Raw genomic sequence first — 20,202 nt, forward strand, 5'->3', positions numbered from 1 at the left:
CCATGTACTACATCGCTTACTGTAATGTTCTATACTATCATTTTGGTAGCAAGTACTGGAAACTGAAATTATCTCAGTGACTGATATTTGTGTTGGTCTAACCATTGGATTTTACCATTGACTGGGACTTGGAAAACAATCACATACATGTGTACTAGGGATAGGATTATGTCAGCAGTCAAATATGTGAATGCTAATAAATTAAAATAATGTCTAACAATTTTATAAAAAAAAAAAAACAGAGCAGCTTTGCTTTGAGATTAGTGTTTGTTCCTTTAGCGAGCTATAAAAGTAACATTATTCTCCAGCACAATATTAGTTTTGTAAAGCTGTGTCAACAATCGACACATAGAAAACTCAGTTCATACTTTGTATCTAAGTTGAATTGAGTATTTTGAGACATCGTAATTGTAAAGACACAAGGGGTGAGGTAACCATCATTTTACTGGCTATGGCATGCCATGTGTACCACTGGTAATTGTAATTTTTTTTTTTTATGACTTAACCACAGAAATGTTAGAGAAAACAATGCTGTAGACTTTTAGCATATAATTAGCCTATACTTCTGAAAAAAAAATCTGTGAAAAATACTTTACAAAATAGGCAAAATGTTGCTATTAACAATTATATAGAATAAAGTTCTTTTTATCTTTACAGATGCACAAAAGCGTACAATTCTGAAGCGTCCACAGAGCATTTCCAACCATTCTGCTGTCTGTCTTTACATTCCATCTTTGTCTGTATCTCCACAGGAAAGATACAAGAGGCTTGGAATGTTTTTAGGGTGTTGGCTGCATGAGAACTATCCAATCCATCGACAGTCTTCGACACCAGGGGATGTAATCAGTATAGCAGCACGAGAAGTCAGTGACAATGGAGTAAGACCTTCCATGTCCTAGAAGAGCTTGAGTAAGACTTCTGCATGTTCCATCTTCTAAGCTCTAATTTCTCTTTGCTTTCCTTCTCCTCGCTGAGCCTTTTCCTGCTTTTTCTGCCTTTGTTTTCTTGGCACATCTCCTTCTTTTTTCCTCTGTTTATTCTTTTTAGTTTCGTCTTTGACTTTTACCCTGAAATTACAGATAAGTCAATAAGGCGAAAACAAAATATACGTCCTTGTGGTACCTTGTGGTACCGAAACACATATGGAACAGTACTGACGTGAGATCGACTTTCCTTTTAATGGCACAAGGCTCATTGATTATAAACAGTGTTGGTTGCCTCTTTACTACTGCTAAGCAGACTTGTCAAACTATTCGGGTTTGCCAATGTTCTCCGAACACAAATTTGGTTCCCTATGGCTGCAGAAGTTGGATTTAACCCTAGGGAGTCCTGGAAAACGTGGATATAGCTATTGGCCATAGACTGTATCCATGTTTTCCTGGCATCCAACTTCTGCAGCCACAGGGAATCAAATGCCAAGCATTTGGGTTCAGAAAAGATACCAAACATAGCCGATCCCAAACAGTTTGACAGATTTGCTCAACACTAGTCTTTACACATACAAAACAAACCAATATTTTTTTTTAATAAACAGCAATCACATTCAAAAAAGGCATTCCTAAATAAATTGTCACAAAAACCATTTTAAATGGAACAACTTGTGCTGTTCATGGGCATCTGCTAGGTGGCTCCTGGAGAGAGGTGCCAAGCTGAGGTTAGCAGCATATTTAAGTGGATGGTGAGAAATGATGTAGGTATCCTCTGTGTACAACATTGGCAAGTGAAAGCACATGGAATTACCCCGAGGACCATGGAAAGGATATAGAATGCAAATTAGTGATTAGGGCTATGGTGGTGTTAACTAGTCCCATATGAGGGCTTCATTGTAATCTTTGCAATGAAGTTCCTGATCTCCTCCTTCACCTTCATAGGCAATTTTAATAGGTGAGCAATAATGATTATTAACTTTTGGTGGAAACAATTTTTTACATTAAAAGGATATTACCATCTCAGCTAACATAGTTAAAGGTGATATGCAGAGAACAGAAAAGGCCCTACCTTTTCTTCTCTCCGGTGCTCCACTTCCTCCCACTGCCTGTCTGTGCTGATACTTCCGCAGAAGAAAAGTGGTGGTAAGAGCATACTGTGGGTGTTGCAGGCATTGTCTAATAGCTGTCCAATGTTGCTGCAACATTGGTAAAATCAGGCAGCTATTCATCACTGCCCGCAACATGCACCCTCCTCCCCCTCGTGTGTGTAAATATCAGTTCAGACGGTGGAAGTGGAGCACCAAAGAGCAGAAAACATATTACCTTTAAACTTGTAGGGCTCATCAAGTTAAATATTTTTATAAATACATTCATTTAGCAAACTTGCCTTCTTTCTTCTGATATTCCCGCTTTTTTCCTTCCATTGTTGACAGCTTGTTGTCTAGGTTACCGACCACTACAGCCAAACTACTGCTTTTAGAGCAGAGTGGTGGTTGGTAACCAAGACAATAAGCTGTCAACAATGTGGGAGCATAACAATGAGAGCCGCATCTCAGAAGGACACAAGTTTAGTGAATTAATGTATTTGCAAAAGTATTTAACTTGATGAGTCCTTCAAGTATAACTACATTAGTGGCGATGGGAACAGCTCTTTAAGCTAATGTATTAGTGTAGTGCAAAGGTTTCTAAAGGATATAGTAAAATTGTCAAATGTTTGGATAAAGTACATTTGAAAGACATATTTAATTTTCATCAAATGTTGTTCATTTTTAGCTAAAATGGGCGTTGCCTTAATAATACTTACACCTGATGATCTTTTCTAAAGAAGTATAACTAAAGGAGACTTGTTGAGTATATGGGTTAATGGGAAAGGTCTTAGATTGTGTTGCTCAAGCAAGCATAACACATTAAAAAGCTCGATGATATGTTTTTATTTTCTTTATGGAACTTTTCCAGATATTGAGTGTTTGACAATATCCCCCACAAACGCTATCCTAACATCATACAGCTGTTTAGTGCTCTTACCCAAGGCTGAAAATATTGCAACATATGAAAAACACATAGATTTCTTCTTTAGTGAGACTAGTGTTAAAAAGAAAGCTGAATCATTTCTTACTGGATGCAGAAGCATATGCACAAGTGGGACAGCTTACAGGGGAACTTTGCCCCCCTTTCAAATAAAAAATCTTTCAAATCACCTGGCATCAGCCAGTTATTCAGATTTTTAAATTACTTTTAATTAAAAATCTCAAGTAGTCCAGTACTTATCAGCTGCTGTACGTCCTGCAGGAAGTGGTGTATTCCTTCCAGTCTGAAGCAGTGCTCTCTGCTGCCACCTCTGGCCGTGACAGAACTTCTACTATTATTAGTACTAATAACAACAACAATTTATAATAATTATTATTGTTATTACAATTACTATTCAGTTACTCCATGGATATTTTGTAGGCCTATTGTTAAGTGAATGCCAGGGGTCACATGGTGTCTATGAGGAAAATTATTGACACCATGTTAAGGCCTGATCTGTTGGCCCTTAAGGGCATTGCATAGTATTGATCTGTGGGTCATATCATTCTATGGTGCACACTGACCCACTATGTTAGTATAAAAAAGGTATCTAAGATGATTATTTAATGCAAGATTTCTTATTCTATAAATAACTATATTAAAAAAATATATAAAAAGTCATCCCCTTTAGCCGTTATCATATTGTCATTTAGTTTCAGATACATATAGACATGCTACTGTGCAACGTTGCGGTTACTATATCCAGCTTAAGGCTATGTTCACACTGCGTACGAATCCGTACGCAGTTCTTGTGCCGCCGTACATGTGCGGCTGAAACTACGGGCGTGCGAAAAATCGGCATGCGGCCGGATGCGTACGCACTGCGAACATACGCCCGTAGTACAGTTATGCTTCCCTAGCTTGTTTCGTAGCGATCTGAAACAGGTCATTTACTTGGAAATCTTCGCCCAGCCCAATAAAACTCACAGAACCTTTTGGATTGAAAAATCAAGTCCAATTTGGCTGAAATAAGTACTCCGTACGGGACCGCATGGAAGTCCACGGCCGTGAGTTGGAACATTTACGTCCTCAAACAATGGTCTTGTTCATTTTTCCCGGCGGCGTATACGATCCGGTCGTAAGTTCATACGTAGTGTGAACTGTGCGGCCGTATATCGTATACTTTCAAGCGAACGCATCAACCTCAAAACTATGTGCGTATATTCGCGGTTTGCACTACGAGCGGAAATATACGTAGTGTGAACATAGCCTTAGAGAGAAAGCAATGTATCTTACAGAAATATGAAGACAGCTTGCATACTATTCCTCGGCTAGATCTCATTTTAAGAACCACATCAATCTGTTACAGTCACCATAAGTATATAAAGGGTATTAAGGAATATGAGCAACATAAACTTTACTTGCAAATTTTAAAACCACCACTGGGTGGCACCCTTACTCCAGATACACCAGATAAAAAGACAAGAACAGTTTTGTTAATGATCAATAATCTGTATTTTGAATAAATGATTAGTAGTGGGTGAAATTTTCTGGCCTGATCCTTAAAATAAGTGGTGGTAAGGAAGTATTCCTTCTTACGTGACAGGGCTATTTTGTATGTCTTAAAAGGGTTGGCTCACAGCTATTCAGCAGTATAGGTAATTAACTGATGTAGTTTTAGACATTGGCATTGTATATGCATATGTCATCAATGTTTCCCATGTGAAACCACCTAGCCCTTCATATGACAGCTTGCATGCTCTTCACATTCATTTCTTGGAAAACAAAAAGCTATTTTGTCTGAATCAGTATATACTAAGAAAATCACTCATACAAATGCCTGCCAAGAAAAAGTGTTTGTCATGTCACGGATTTAAAGGGGCAGCACATAAAAACGAAAATAAGCAGTGCTAAAACCAAAAATATAAAAAATATACTTTTTTTCTCAAATACTGCATTTCTCTCATAAAATAGGGTCTTATATTTTTTTTCTCCAAAAAAAAGGGCTAGAGCTTAGGTAGGTCTTTTTTTTCTTCTGGGGGTAAAAATGGGCCATTACCCATACAGTATACCCAGGAACCTCAGAAAGCCCCTAATAATGGCATTCTCAAAGACGTCCCTCTTCTACGTCTCTGTGATGTGAGTGACATAACCTAGTGCTGGAGAATGTGACGGTGACTAGGCCGTATTTTTGTATTAGGGCTTATATTTTACGCCTACTCCAAAACCCCTAAAGAATCTTTTTGAAGAAACAGGGTAGTATGGCATATTCCTACTGATAATAAACAATTAGTATGGTTAAGTTAAGTCACAACAAGTGCACAGAATGCCATGGCCCATGGATATACTATAACTGTCCATAAGAAAACTGGACACAAAGCTTCTAAGCAAAAGTTGCAGCAACTGTGCCAGATTGTCCTCACTTGGTTTGTTCATAACTAGATATGAGCGAACCTGGAGCATGCTCGAGTCGATCCGAACTTTCGGTATTTGATTAGTGGTGGCTGCTGAAGTTGGATAAAGCCCTAAGGCTATGTGGAAAACATGGATATAGTCATTGGCTGTATCCATGTTTTCCAGACAACCTTAGTGCTTTATCCAACTTCAGCAGCCCCAGCTAATCAAATAATGAACGTTCGGGTTCGGATCGACTCGAACCCGATCCTGGTTCGCTCATCTCTATTCATAACACACAGTACTCATAAAATACTAATAAATAGTTATTCAGTCTTTCATGTGCAAATGAACGTTATTGGGGACAAGGTTTATTATGGCAACTCCAAACTGTTGACTTCCCTGCATGGGCTGGACCGACCTTCCAGGTGCTAGGAATGCAGTGGAATGTTGTGATAATGGTTTTAGACAACATGTCCAGTAATAACTATCATTCTATTCTGCTGGGCACAAATGTTGTATTTGTTATTTATTTTATTAGCTAAATAGACTAACTATTATCAATGATTACTGCAGGCAATCGGCGTGATACTCTAAATCCCTGTATGTTGACGGATATCTTTAAAATTGGTCTTGATTGTTACTTCTTAGATAATATTTAAACCTTTATACTTTAACCCTTAGGGGACACAGCCAGTTTTCATTTTTGCGTTTTCGTTTTTCCCTCCTCGTGTATATAAGGCCATAGCGCCTGCATTTTTCCACCTAGAGACCCAAGTGAGCCCTTATTTTTTGCGCAACTAATTGTACTTTGCTATGGCAGATGTAATTTTTGCCTAAAATGTGCCTGGAAACCAGAAAAAAATTCAAAGTGTGGTGAAATTGAAAAAAAAAACGCATTTCTTTTATTTGGGGGAAATGTGTTTTTACGCCATTCACCCTGGGGTAAAACTGACTTGTTATGCATGTTCCTCAAGTTGTTACGATTAAAACGATATGTAACATGTATAACTTATATTGTATCTGATGGCCTGTAAAAAATTCAAACCGTTGTTAACAAATATACGTCACTTAAAATGGCTCCATTCCCAGGCTTATAGCGCTTTTATCCTTTGGTCTATGGGTCTGTGTGAGGTGTCATTTTTTGCGCCATGATGTGATCTTTCTATCGGTACCTTGATTGCGCATATATGACTTTTTGATCGCTTTTTATTACAATTATTCTGGATTTGATGCGACAGAAATTGCGCAATTTTGCACTTTGGGATTTTTTTTGCGCTGACGCCATTTACCGTGTGAGATCAGGAATGTGATTAATTAATAGTTTGGGCGATTACGTACGCGGCGATAGCAAACATGTTTGTTTATTAATTAATTAATTTATTTTTATTTATAAAATGGGGAAAGGGGGGTGATTCAGACTTTTATTAGGGGAGGGGGTTTTGTGTTATTAAAAATACATTTTTCTTTTACTTTACACATATACTAGAAGCCCCCCTGGGGGACTTCTAGTATATGTACTCTGATCTCTCATAGAGATCCATGCAGTATAGTTATACTGCATGAATCCATGAGATCGGTGTTCTATTACTTTTGGCTGCTGCAGCCAAAAGCAATAGAATGCCGAGCCGGGATCAGCGCCATTACGGAGCAGACCCCGGCCCGGGATGGATGCAGGGTTCGCCCCCCCGCAATCGCGCCGCAGGGGGGCGATCCCCCCACTAGACCACCAGGTATGAATAAAAGCAAGTATTTAGAAGCAGCTGTCAACTTTGACAGCTGCTTCTAAGTACTTAATTAGCGGGCACGGCGATCGGACCGTGCCCGCTAATAGCCGCGAGCCCGGGCTACACGCGGCACCCGGGATCGCGGCAGTTCAGAGGGTGGTCGCCGCGCGACCCCCCTCTGAACTCCCATAGCGGCACGAGGACGTTCAATAACGTCCTGGTGCAGCTATGGGTTAAAGAACTACTTCACCAGTAAAATGAAATTTGTACCCTTTTGGCCCCCTTTACACGTCAGGAAAATCTATTCAGATTTCTTATCAGGAAATCCAGATAGATTTCCTGACCCACAGGGTTCCATTGGGCAAAGACACTCTTGAGGATTTTTCCTGAAGAGTGTCCGTGCTGAAAAATAGGCCTGATAATTATAGGACATATCCTATAATTGTCCAGAATTCTGGCACGGATGTCTCATAAGATCCTATGGGGTCATCCGGAATTCCGGACAGCTCTGGATGCACATCTGGAAACTGTCCGGATGCACTGCCTGCCAGACCAGATCAGTGCCAGCACCTGGGCAAGTGCTGCCGGCTGCTGAAGCTTGCCCTTTATCTAATCAGGAGCACATACAGTTAAACGCAAAGCTGTGTTTGACAGGGCCGGGGGCCACTGACTCCCACTCCTGTCAATCGCTCTTCCAGGTTCGAGGTGGGTATAGCTTTTTCCCCCTCTGTTTTGCCAGTTAGGAACCACCAATAGCTTCCTGCAGCCTCCTGAAAGGCTTCCTGATCCATTTTTCTAGACCACGGCCACGGCCTACTAATAAAAAAAATTCTATCTATTTCAATATTTTCAATATCTTGCTTAACTCACTGGTTTACTGCTCACATCTAACCACAGTCCTGAGTTTGGAAAGCTCCTCCGGCATGGACAACATTGCAGCAATACATCTGTTACAGGGTATAAGAAGCTGTCCAGATGATGGCTCTGATCTGTCCCTGATCTTATACAAAGGTCTTCATTTCCAAATAACTGAAATGGATGTTGGGCTAATGTTTTGATGCAAATAACTTGTAATATTTAAGTAACATGAATATGCAGCAACAATAAGTTATACTTAAAGGAGAAGTCCAGCGAAAAGTTTTGTATTGCGACCCAAAAGTTATACAAATTACTAATATACACTTATTACGGGAAATGCTTTTTTTCCTGAACTTACTACTGCATCAAGGCTTTACTTCCTGGATAAAATGGTGATGTCACGAGCCAACTCCCAGAGCTGTGCGGGCTGTGGCTGCTGGAGAGGATGATGGCAGGGGGACACTGAGGGACACAGGGCACTGGAGGGACACTGAGCATCCCTCTGCCATCATCTTCTCCAGCAGCCACAGCCCGCACAGCTCTGGGAGTCGGGTCGTGACATCACCATTTTATCCAGGAAGTGAAGCCTTGATGCAGTAGTAAGTGCAGGGAAAAAAGCACGTTATAAGCATTTCCTGTAATAAGTGTATATTGGTATATATTTTTTATAACTTTTTGGGGGACAATACAATACTTTAATATAAATTTTCACTGGACTTCTCCTTTAATCTTAAATTTCAGAATTTCTTTCTATTTTTATGGTATTGATACATTTACCAGCATTTGGTCTAGGTGACTTTATAAAGGAGCATGAGGAAGGTGAGAGGTCTACCCCTATTCATTCCAATGACACAACATATTATGTGGAAAGAAAATGGATGTCAGGATAGAAGAAGAATAGAGTTTTGTTTTCACACAAAGCAGAACTCTTAGGTCTGAAATTGCTTAATCTGTCGGGGCAGAAAATCATCACTGACTATGAGTTAAAATAAAGCACTATGCTTTTGTTTAGCAATGCCTGGCAAAGGACGGGATATAAACATCTGTCATCTGCCATTCATTAATATTAATTGTAAATGACCACTAAGCAATGAATTCCAAGACGAGCAGCTGTGATCTTTCCAGATCTGACCTCTTCTGAAACTGGGCAAAAACTGTTATGGTCTGTTCGGCAAAGCTAAGCAGTGCTTTATGAAAATGTAACTTTGACTGCATGGCCAGACTAACACACTTAGACTAGCAATGAAATCACGCACATTTTATGGAGTAGAGTTCTGTGTTATAACACTGGCTGTTATATTTATTACACGCATAATGATACAGTAGAATGCATGTGTTGGTTTTATGTTCATGGGTAGGAGTGAATATTCCTGGTTGTTGAAGCCTAATATGTTTTATAAAGTATAACTAGTCATACTACAGGTTCACTTGTTAACATAATAATAATAATAATAATAATAATAATTCCTTTTTTTTTTTAATACTAACCTAGTCCCCAGTGCTGTACAGAGATTGTCATCAGTCACTGTTTCCAATGGGGCTCACAATCTAAATAGTAGTATTCCTGCTAGATCAATAATTCCTTTCCTGAAAGACTGAAACAGTAAGTGTTGTCCTTTGTATAGCAGACTTGGTGAAGTTTTAAAGGGGTATTAAAAATTTTTTTCTATGTTGCTGCCCATGGGGATAACATAACAAACAGCATAGTCTTACCTTTCCATGCTCTCCCGATGTTCTCCTAGGTCATCCTTGGGTCTTCGGTTGAGCGATCCCACCTTTACTTCTGAGACGGACTCTTCAGGGGGTGATAGCTCGCTCAGTCAATCATGTTCCATCTCGGCCAGTGATTGGCTGAATGGGCTGTCCCCCTAAGATGGGCGGGATGGCTCACCCAGGGACCCAAAGATGACATAGGAGGACACCGGGGGAGCTCAGAAAGGTAAGAATATGCTTATGTAATTAACAACTTCCCCCCTTAGACAGCAACAGTTATTTTTGAGTGTGTATGTTTGTGTGTGTGTGTGGGGGGGGTTAGGTGGGGGAGTGTGTATGTGTGTGGTGGGGGTTAGGTGGGGGAGTGTGTGGGGAGGGGGGGTCAGGTGGGGAATTATGTGTGTGTGGGGTCAGGGGGGGAAGTGTGTGTGTGTGGGGGTCAGGTGGGGTAGTGTGTGTTTGGGGGGTCAGGTGGGGGAGTGTGGGGATGGGATTCAGATGGGTGTGTGTAGAGGGGTCAGGTTAATTGCAGGCAGAGGGGCATTATTACTATGTAAGAGGGCACAGCACTGGACATTATTACTATATGGAGTACAGCAGGGGGCATTATTACTATGTAGGGGGCACAGCACTGGACATTATTAATATATGGGGCACAGCACTGGACATTAATACTATATAGGTGCACAGTAGGGTCATTATTACTATAGGGGAACAGCAGGGAGCATTATTACTATGGGGGCACAGCAGGGGGCATTATTACTATGGGGCCCAGCACTGGACGTTATTACTATATAGGTGCACAGTAGGGGCATTATTACTATGGGTGAACAGCAGGGAACATTATTACTATATGGGGTTGCACAGCAGGGGGCATTATTACTATATGGGGTTGCACAGCAGGGGATCCTACATACAGGGGGAAACCTACTTACCTACTCACTTTACTCATTAAACAAGTTATAATACATACATTGCATCTTTGTTGTTTGACATGAGCTGTTCTACTAGATTTAATTTGCTCTGCTACATTCACTTTTAGACTATGGTACCGATGTTCCTGTGTCAAGTTTTTGATTTGCCCAACTTTGCCTGACCATTGCTCAGCTCTCTTGCCATTCCGCTCAGCTGTGGCTGAAGCTTAGAGGGAACATTGCTCCTAGGTTGCTGCTAAGTACTCCTATTGCATGCTCCAAGCATGCAAACTGTAGCACAGTATACAACGGCACCATCAGACTGTACCACTATCAGACTGAGTAGAGTATATAATACTGGTATACTATGCTGTATGTCAGATTCTTTTTTTTCCTGTGTCATACAGGGATATCACTAGTCCTAAAAAGGACCTTTGGGTAGTTGTGAATTACTGTGTATACTAGCTGTATACCAGTATCAGTACTCCATATAATACTGGTATATTTTCTGTAAGATTTTTTTTTTTATATATCACACTGTGAAATTACTACTTCTAAAAAGGGTCTTTAACAGCTATTGACCTGCCAAACTACTACATCTATTCCCTACCATTGCTTTGTCCCTGCTCCAGTATCTTTCCGTCTCGGCTAAATGCCAGCAAATGAGCATCCGGAGACCTGGGTTTATATACACTCAGGTCACCTGATGTGGATGGCCAATCACTGCTAAGACAGCAGCCAACATGGCTTCGGCATAGGAGGATGTGCCAACACCTTCTGCTTATGTTTATTGGCGGTCAAACATGCAGGGAGGAGACTTGCTTTTTTTACTTGAGTACCATGCGGTATTCTTTTATGTATCAAGTACTTTTTAATACCCCAATACTTGAGAAAATACTGTACTGGAAAGAGTATGCTTGCTCATCTCTAGTAAGTGTTACTTTTTGGTGTCATTAGCACTTTTAATTATTTTCATGTTGTACTTTCCTGGTAAGACTGTACTCTGGTACCAGCTGTACTTAGGTATTCCAGAGCAGTATCTTCTGGAAAAGCTGTCTCCAGTCCATTACCTTACTATAATTTCCCAAGAAAGGTTAACTACATTATAGGTATACTTTTTTTTTTTTTTTTAAGAAGATCTGTAGCTCTGGTGCATCAAAGAGGAAATGAGTGTTTTTCATAGGTTGTAAGGATTAAAGGATGTAGAATTCATGTCTTCAAGGATCTGCAGTGGTCTATGTAGATAAAACACAGCTACATTCCTGAGATATCACGTCTAAAACCTTCTTTTCCCTAAACAGAAAGTTGATGACTAATGGGTGAGGGGTATATCAGCGGGCAGGCTAGGGGGACAGATATAATCTAAATAACAGTGCTTGACTGCTGTAAATCTTAGTGAGTAAGCTACTGTTTTGCTACTGCCTGATATTTTGTGAATTTGTGTGAACGCCAGATGGTAGAGGGAATGCCTTGCTTTTTCTGAAATACAGCCACAAAGATCTGTTACTTAACATTGTACCAGCAAACTAAATACAGATGGGAAGTCCTTATTGCATGATTTTGCACAAATGTACAACTTCAAATAGGCAAAAAGAGAAGACGCCCATCTAAAATTAAAGAGACTGCCGAGGATTATAAATTGGGGACATTTTGAATATTAAAAATTACATCAAAAGTTTTGGCAAATAATTTGCATGTTACATTGATGTGGGTTGGCAGTGACACATGTACCGTGCCATTTAAGCTTCTCTGTTAAGTTTACAGTTATGCCGTGCTGACAGTATACCGCTCAAGAGAATAGGAGACATAAGGCAGACTTGGAATTAATTGAAACTAAAATACTCCAAAGTGACATAAAAACAGACGTTTTGTAAAACACTGAAGGAAAGACTTAAAGGGAATATAGACAGCTATAGAAACTTTGGGCAACTGAAATTACTAGTAAGCACAAAGATGGTATATGTAGGTATATGGTTATTTATAGATCCAAGGGGGCTGTGGGACACAATTACCTTATGGCCTAGTTTTTGACTGATCATGAAGGTTAAGTGGAAGTTACAAGCATGGGGGTACAGAAAGAGGAGGTCCCATAGTATAAAATTAGACATGAGCAAACCGAACCAAGATTCAATCCGAACTTTGCAAAAATTCCAGTTTGGACCTAAATTAACTTTTTGAAAAGTTCATAAAGATGGTGGGCCACAATTCAATGCATGTATAAAAAAAAGGGTATGCTCACCTTTCCTCACTTAGCTAATTACTGACAGAGACGGGACAGTGCTGCGGCCAATGATTGGCTAAGCAGGCTGTCAGTTTTTTCTCCAGAGTGACAGTCCACTCAGCCAATCACTGGCAGCAGCGCTATCCTGTTTTAGTCAGTCATTGGCTGAGTGGGCTGTCGCTCTCAAGACAAGACAAGTCTTTATGATCAACGGGAGGCACCGGAAAAGAGTGTGACGAGAGTGACAAGGTCGTTCAGCCCCTTACTGTCCATGGCACTGTTTTGTCTCAGTCAGTGACTGGCTGAGTGGGCTTTGGCGGCTGGAGGGGACACTGGAGGAGCGCAGACAGGTAAGTATTGATAAGTGAACTTTGTGAACCACACTAAAACAGCTAAAACTACAACGCCTGCAATCATTTAGCAGTTTTAATGCTGTTCATTTAAGGTTTGGTTCGTTTCGGACGAACCCAAACTTCACTTCAGTTCAGTGACCCTGCAGAACAAAAAATTTTAAAAGTTCGGCCATCTCTATATGAAATGCAATAAAAGAGATAACATTTGCTGGTAACTCTCTTTTCATGAGCTTTGAAATTCTTCCTTTCTCACATAGAGGAGGCACACTTCACAGCTTAGCACTACCCATGGGGGTTAACCGGAAATTACACAGACTATTTTAGGAGTGCTATAGCAGCTGCAAGCCCCGCCCCTCTCATAGATAAGTCTTTAGTTAAAAAAAAAAAAGAAGGAATTGTTATATATGGAAATAAGGTATGTGCCCAGATTATCTGTATGAAATTAGTTATCATACAACAGTGTTAGAAAATGTTGAAAGTCTATCCATCCTTCTTTTTCGAAAACAATCTTCACATAGTAACACTATATAATATAGGGAAGTTCACATTCCAACCTGATAATTCCAGATATTTCTGTATGTTAGATACTTATGTAAATATTAGAAGACAACTCTCCCATGTCTGTGAATCATCTAGAGAGCAACAACTTCACCTTGACATAGTTGTTGACCATGTTAGGGCTCGTTCACACAGAGCAAAAGCAGCTGAATTTCTGCGCTGAATCAGCGCTGAAATTTCAGCCGTTAAAATAGGTGCAGAGCTAATTTCCATTGTGTTGAATGGAAATTCTGCTCTGCAGTTAACACAGTGGAATTTCCGCACTGAACTAATCCGCTTTCCGCCAGAAGAATGAACATGTTCATTCTTCCGCTAGCGAAAGCCTATACAAACCAATGGGGCTCTAATTTTCTGTTTCAGCGCGGAATACGCGCGTATTCAGCGCGGAATACAAACGTAATACAAGCGGAAATTACGCGCTGAATCAGTGCGGAAATGGGGAAAAAAGGGGGGAGGAGGATTCTAGTATATATTCTGGTATAGTCAAGTTTACTCGACAAACACTCGCTGAATTTCAGCGCTGAATGCATGCGGATTCAGCGCGGATTCCTCGAGTATTCCGCGCTGAATTTGTCAAGAGCTGATTACGAGCTGAACACTTTCCTAGCTGAATACGCAGGGATTCTGCTTGCATTCTGCTTATATTCTGCTCGGAATTCAGCGTCAGTTGATTTCAGGTGGAAATATTTCCTCGCGTAATCCACCCCTTTTGCTCTGTGTGAACGTAGCCTAATTGTAAAATTTGTAGCCCAAAATTAAACTTTATAGTGAGTGTACCTAATAAAGAGGCTTTTAATGTCTCTATTGAAAAAAAAATGGAAGGTTAAGAAAAGTATGTAAAAAATGTCATACTGAAATTAAATAAATACCTTCTCACATTTTTAGTGTAGGAGGCTGTAAGATAACATGTTACTTTAAAATATATGGTGAAAAGTTGCTTCAAAACTACAAAAAATTTAGAAAATTATTGTGCCATTGTCCTAGTCCGCTAAAGTCAACGATGAGGCACGCGGCTCTGATATCAGTTGCCCATGTGTAAATCGGGAAGATGGCGAGAGTGTGCAGGAGGCCAGGCAACACAGAATATTCATACAGAAAAGGGAGAAAGAAGGAATGCGAGGCATGTCAGAGTGTGGCATGAGCGCTTCACCGCGATTCTTCTTTGACTCTTCGTTACAGTAGTAAAATTCATATTGTGCACCATCGCCTCAACTGACAAAATAGCCAAAGGTAACATGCTCGCTAGTTAACTACCACCTATTGCACACTGTCAGCACCTCGGGTCAGGTCCAGGTAATGACATATTGCCTTTAAATTATTCTGAAATCCACTGACTGAGGGGCAAGTAATTTCTCCTAGATTCATACAGATTCAAGTGCCATATTATAGAGATATTTTTAACTCAAAGCATTCTTTCTATAGGAGTATACATTAGAAATATAAAACCATACAACGGTACCATACAGCATTCCATGGAGTCCCTACAGCTCCATACAGGCACAATGCATGTTAAAGGGTACCTGCCATTCCTTCTCGTGCAGCAGGACACCCCTTTAAAACTTTGGCAGGTACGTAGTCCACTCCTAAACGGAACTGCCAGAAGCACCATAGTCTTGCATTGTAAGTGTATAAGCTCCAATATTTCATTTAAGTATTATTAAATGTAAAGGAGAAGTCTGTCAAATTTACAGTGCCAACAGAGGGTGGGGAAAACATATTAAAGAAAGTATGCTCACTGGCCCCCATGCCTGCGGTGCATCACATGGCTCTTATACCCCGCTGGATGTCATTTTCTTTTGGATTCAGGGTACATCATGGCTGGAAAGTCAGGAAAGGGTGGGATATAGCCCGCCCAGCCAATCAGTGACTGCAGCCTTGTCTTGTCCCAGTGACTGATTGGCTAAGTGGGACATCCATCAACTGGGTTGTGATGTTGCAGGGGGAGAAATAAGGAATACAGACTGGGGTCCAGGAGCAGGACGCAGCACTACGTGGGCATGGGCAGTGGTAAATATACGTTCTTTATTATGTTCCCCCCACCCCCTGCCCAAACTGATTTTTTTTCCCCTGCAGGACTTTACCTTTAAGAGTGAAATGTGGTCACTCATTCTTGTGTGCATAAAAGTGTGAATGTATTGAACAGGTGTATTTCCTTGTGTGATCGCACAAAGGACTGGGACTTCCTGTGTTTTGTCTCTTCTTTGAACAGAGAAAAGACCAAATATGAGCACAGAGGGAGTATGGAGAAAAGTTTGGCCATATGTATAATGTTGATTTAAAGTGACTCTGTCGTTATAACTTTCAAAATCTAAATCAACAGTAGATGTGATATAAAGCAAGTTTGTAACTTACATTCATTTTTTTTTTTAGTTATTATGGAAAACATGGCACTTCCTGTTTTCTGACTCTTTTTTTCTGAAACAGTCAGAAAACAGGAAGTCCTGTGTTTTCCAGGCCATCCGAGCGCTCACAGAGAAGGCAGTCATGTAACTGATGGACACATTAAGTCGTGACTCTCTGTACTGGCCAGAATTCCTGTGTTTAGTCTGTTTTTTCCACCATTTTTTTTCTAAAAATCAGGAGACTGGACCTAGATTTCTGGTAAGTTGTTTTACAGCATGATAACAAAAACAACAACAAAAAATAATGAATGTAAATTGCAAACTTGCTTTATATCACATCTACTGTTGATTTAGATTTTGAAAGTTATAACGAGAGTGACACTTTAAATATAAAGCAAATACACTACAAAACTACTTGCGATTACAACCCCTGTTGATTTCTTAAAGGAAAAATTTCATGACCGGTTTGCTTTCACTAAGAATAGGCAGCAATAATTTGGTCTTTGTTATTAGTAATTAATTGCTCCCCCCAATTGCTGTTTTGTCTACTCTTAAATGAAGGCTTATAATAGACCAATATTTAGTGTATAGAAAGTATAAATGATATCTCTAAGTGATGTAGGTCTCATAAGACTATAGCTAAGAATCAGTGACGGAATATATTGAGATATTTAGGAACATGATGGAATGTGCTAATTACCATTTATGCAGAATAAAATAGACTCATAATGGGTTGTTAAACATCCAATGCTGACCCTGTAGTATATGTAACGTATAAACAGCTGGAAACAGTAATGAGTTGAAAGTTAATTTTGGAGTCTGAGAGGCCTAGGAAACTATCGCACAGTTAGGTCATTAACCAGCCTAGTGTCTTTAACACATGAAACACACGCCTCTCAGCTGTGCTGCTACAGTCTTCTGTCTGCTGCTTTACAAACCATTGTGACCCTGATCAGGCTTCCATGCACCCCATGGGGTTACATGTTTATTTTTCCCCCTGATTAAGTTGTCTCCTCGCTCTGAATCATGCATATTATGTGCCCAAAAAGTGACTATTCTAACTTGTTTGCGTATGCTGTCACTTAACAGTAACTGCCAACAGTGCATAGTAGTTACCTTTAAATCCTCCTACACATGAGTGTTTGACACGGCTGCACTTTGTTTACGCTGTCATATTTGATAAAGTAACCGGAAATATACCAGAACTCATTTATTTCCACTATGAATAAACTGTGAGATTAGGGGCTAATTTTCCTGTTGATTTTGTAAACTAAACATTTTTATTTTTAAAGGAAAATGATGTTTGGACGTTCTATTAAAGACACAATACATTATATATGCTCCATGACGTCCATGGAATTGGAGTCCCTAGATACAGTGGTATAATTCAAGCAAGGCTCAACTCACAATAGGTGAACAATTGGGGCCCATTCTGCATATATATATATATATATATATATATATATATATATATATATATATGTTCTTTCTACTTTAATAATAGAAAAACTTCAATAAAAATCAAGTAGTTTCCCTTTAAAGGAATACAACCTTATAGTACTATTGTCACCCCTCTATCGATATGTGCAGTTCTCAGCACCATTTAGAATTGTACATGCTGCACAGTTCAAATTCCCAGTATAGGTGGGAAGACGGGGGCACAATGACCATGAAGCCCCACCCAGATGGCACTATCCACCAATAATAAAAAAAGCGTTTTTGCGCAGAAAGACAACAAAGACATGTTTTATACAAGTATCTATGAACTGTGCAGCATGTAAACTAAAATAGTGCTGAAAACTGCACATATTAATGGTGGGGCTGACAATATCACTTTAAGGCTTTGAGTTGGCGGATCTGTCCGTTTCCTTTACATTTGGGGATAGAAATAGCACTACATGGAGCACTATTTTTTTCTAGTTAAACAATTGAGCACATGGAGGGTGCATGGTGTGCCAATGGTGTCCATTATGTGATAAATCTGTTAATCTCTCATTTTCAATTTTTTTTTGCTATGATCAAACAGAAAATCAAAAATGACAAGACAAATGCGAGCTAAGCCTAACACTCTTCACCTTTCTACCGTCTGTTTGTAATCTCTAAAATGAGAACAGATTGGTAGCAAACATTTCTCCCATTTGGTTCCATTTCTTTCTTTGTATAATAGAAGGTATGGAGCAAGAATATTTGAATGTACTCAATAGCTAAAGAATCAAGACATGCTCAAAACAAATAAAAAAAAAAAAAGTGCAATACAAATAACGGAATGTAAGTACAGAATGAGCATGCATCATATCTTAAAGGGAAACTCCAGCTAATTTTTTTTAATACTTCTAAAATTTTCAACTTATCAGCTGCTGTATGTCCTGCAGGAAGCAGTCTATTCTTTCCAATCTGACACAATGCTCTCTGCTGCCACCTTTGTCAATTTCAGGAACTGTCCAGAGCAGGAGAGGTTTTCTAAGTGGATTTGCTACTGCTCTGAGCAGTTCCCGATATGGACAGAGGTGGCAGAAGAGAGCACTGTGTCAGACTGGAAAGAATACACCACTTCCTGCAGGACACACAGCAGCTGATAAGTACTAGAAGACTTGAAATAATTAAATAGAATTAAACTAAAAATATGTATAACTTGCTAACACCAGTTAATTCGAAAGAAAGACAAATTTGGTGGAGTTCCCCTTTAATACTATATTGGGGCTCTCATTTATTCTAAGATACACAAAAGTATAATGCAATTCTTTAACTAGCAAAGTTCAGCTATGGCAGAGACTCCAAAAACTATTGTAAGAGATGGGTGTCTGCACTGAAAGGAAAAAAATATTGCTGAATAAAGTGGATTAGTTCAATATTATCATCAAGCACATCATTAAATCTGATAGCTAGCTGGTTGCCTATCTGCGTTACATCAGATTGTCTCTGCGATGAGTATGAGTGGGTGGATGAGAAGGGAATTTAACACTTAATATTTTAAGCCCCTTGGTATTATGTTACATTATCTCCAGCTAAAGTAACATTTACTCTAATCTTGATGCATGGTTTTGGGAATTTTTCCTCAGCATATTTTTGAACTCTAATCAAAGTATGATAAAACACAGCGAGCGTAAGCCAACTGCATACTTATCAAATCCTCCTGCCTAGAAATTTCACAAACATTGCATGTAACTGCTGCTCTCCCACCCAGGCCAGCCACACATGTGCTCCAATATAACAATCTGTTTCCCTGACAGGGGAGTATATTAGGGATTAACAACTTGGTCCTGGGATGGGGGATTCCATGTTCTTTCTAATTTAGGCATGTTGATCACCTTGACTAATGCTAATCCTGATAGAAATGCATCAATATTTCAGTGTAAGTTTTCAACGACCTTCGCTCTTAGGGTTAATGCACATGAGTCAGATTTAAAACAATTAAATAATAACAGTATACTCACCTCTCCTGATGCTCCTGTGGCAGCGTTTTCCTGGTTCCCTTCCAGTCTCTGTATATTAAACCTCCGGAGATGAGGTGTCAACATTTGACTGGCTACAGAGGTCAAGTGTCATGTCAACACTGAAGACTGGCTGTACGAAGACTGGCAGAGGATCGGGGAAGCGTTGCCGTAGACGTGGCAGAAAATTTGTAAGGTGCAAATAGTTATTTTCATAGGAGTATGTCAGTAGATTTATACTGTCTGAACCATTGGCAGCATGACATTCTGACTAGGGATGGTCCGAACCGAGTTCGGTTTGGGTTCGTACGAACCCGAACCCTCGGTAATGATTCCCGCTGTCTGTCACGGAGCGGGCGGATCCAGAGGGAGGACCGCCTGGAAAACTGGGATACAGCCATAGCCATAGGCTGTATCCCAGTTTTCCAGGCGTTACTCCAGCTGTATCTGCCCGCTCCACGGAGCGGGCAGACAGCGGGAATCTGCTGCCGAGCGTTCGGGTTCGAACGAACCCGAACCTCGGCAGGTTCGGAGCATCCCTAATTCTGACAGGCTGATCAATAATAAAGCTGCAGTATCAGATTGTGTATTACATGAACTATTATTGCAGCTTTGAGGTTATTACAGTACAGTATATGATATGTGTGCCCTGTTTGGCACTTTGGTGTTATTTAGGTGGCTAAATTGTACTGTCTGGGAGGCACCTTCTCTACTAAATTATTCCATTTAAAAACCCTCTGTCTTCTCGTACTTAT

The 20,202-nt window shown here is 40.0% G+C and overlaps 1 protein-coding gene across 1 annotated transcript in view; it reads right to left on the reverse strand.

Moving 5' to 3' along the window:
- Positions 1–270: 270 nt before the first annotated feature.
- The window catches only part of RSPO3 (R-spondin 3), a 60,141-nt gene continuing 40,209 nt past the window's right edge, over positions 271–20,202 (reverse strand). Inside the window, exon 5 of the mRNA XM_069973657.1 lies at positions 271–1,067. Coding sequence (XP_069829758.1) covers positions 935–1,067 — 133 coding nt within the window. The 3' untranslated portion in view covers positions 271–934. The remainder of the gene's footprint in view (positions 1,068–20,202) is intronic.

Source organism: Dendropsophus ebraccatus, chromosome 6, assembly GCF_027789765.1.
Source record: "Dendropsophus ebraccatus isolate aDenEbr1 chromosome 6, aDenEbr1.pat, whole genome shotgun sequence".
Taxonomy (NCBI): domain Eukaryota; kingdom Metazoa; phylum Chordata; class Amphibia; order Anura; family Hylidae; genus Dendropsophus; species Dendropsophus ebraccatus.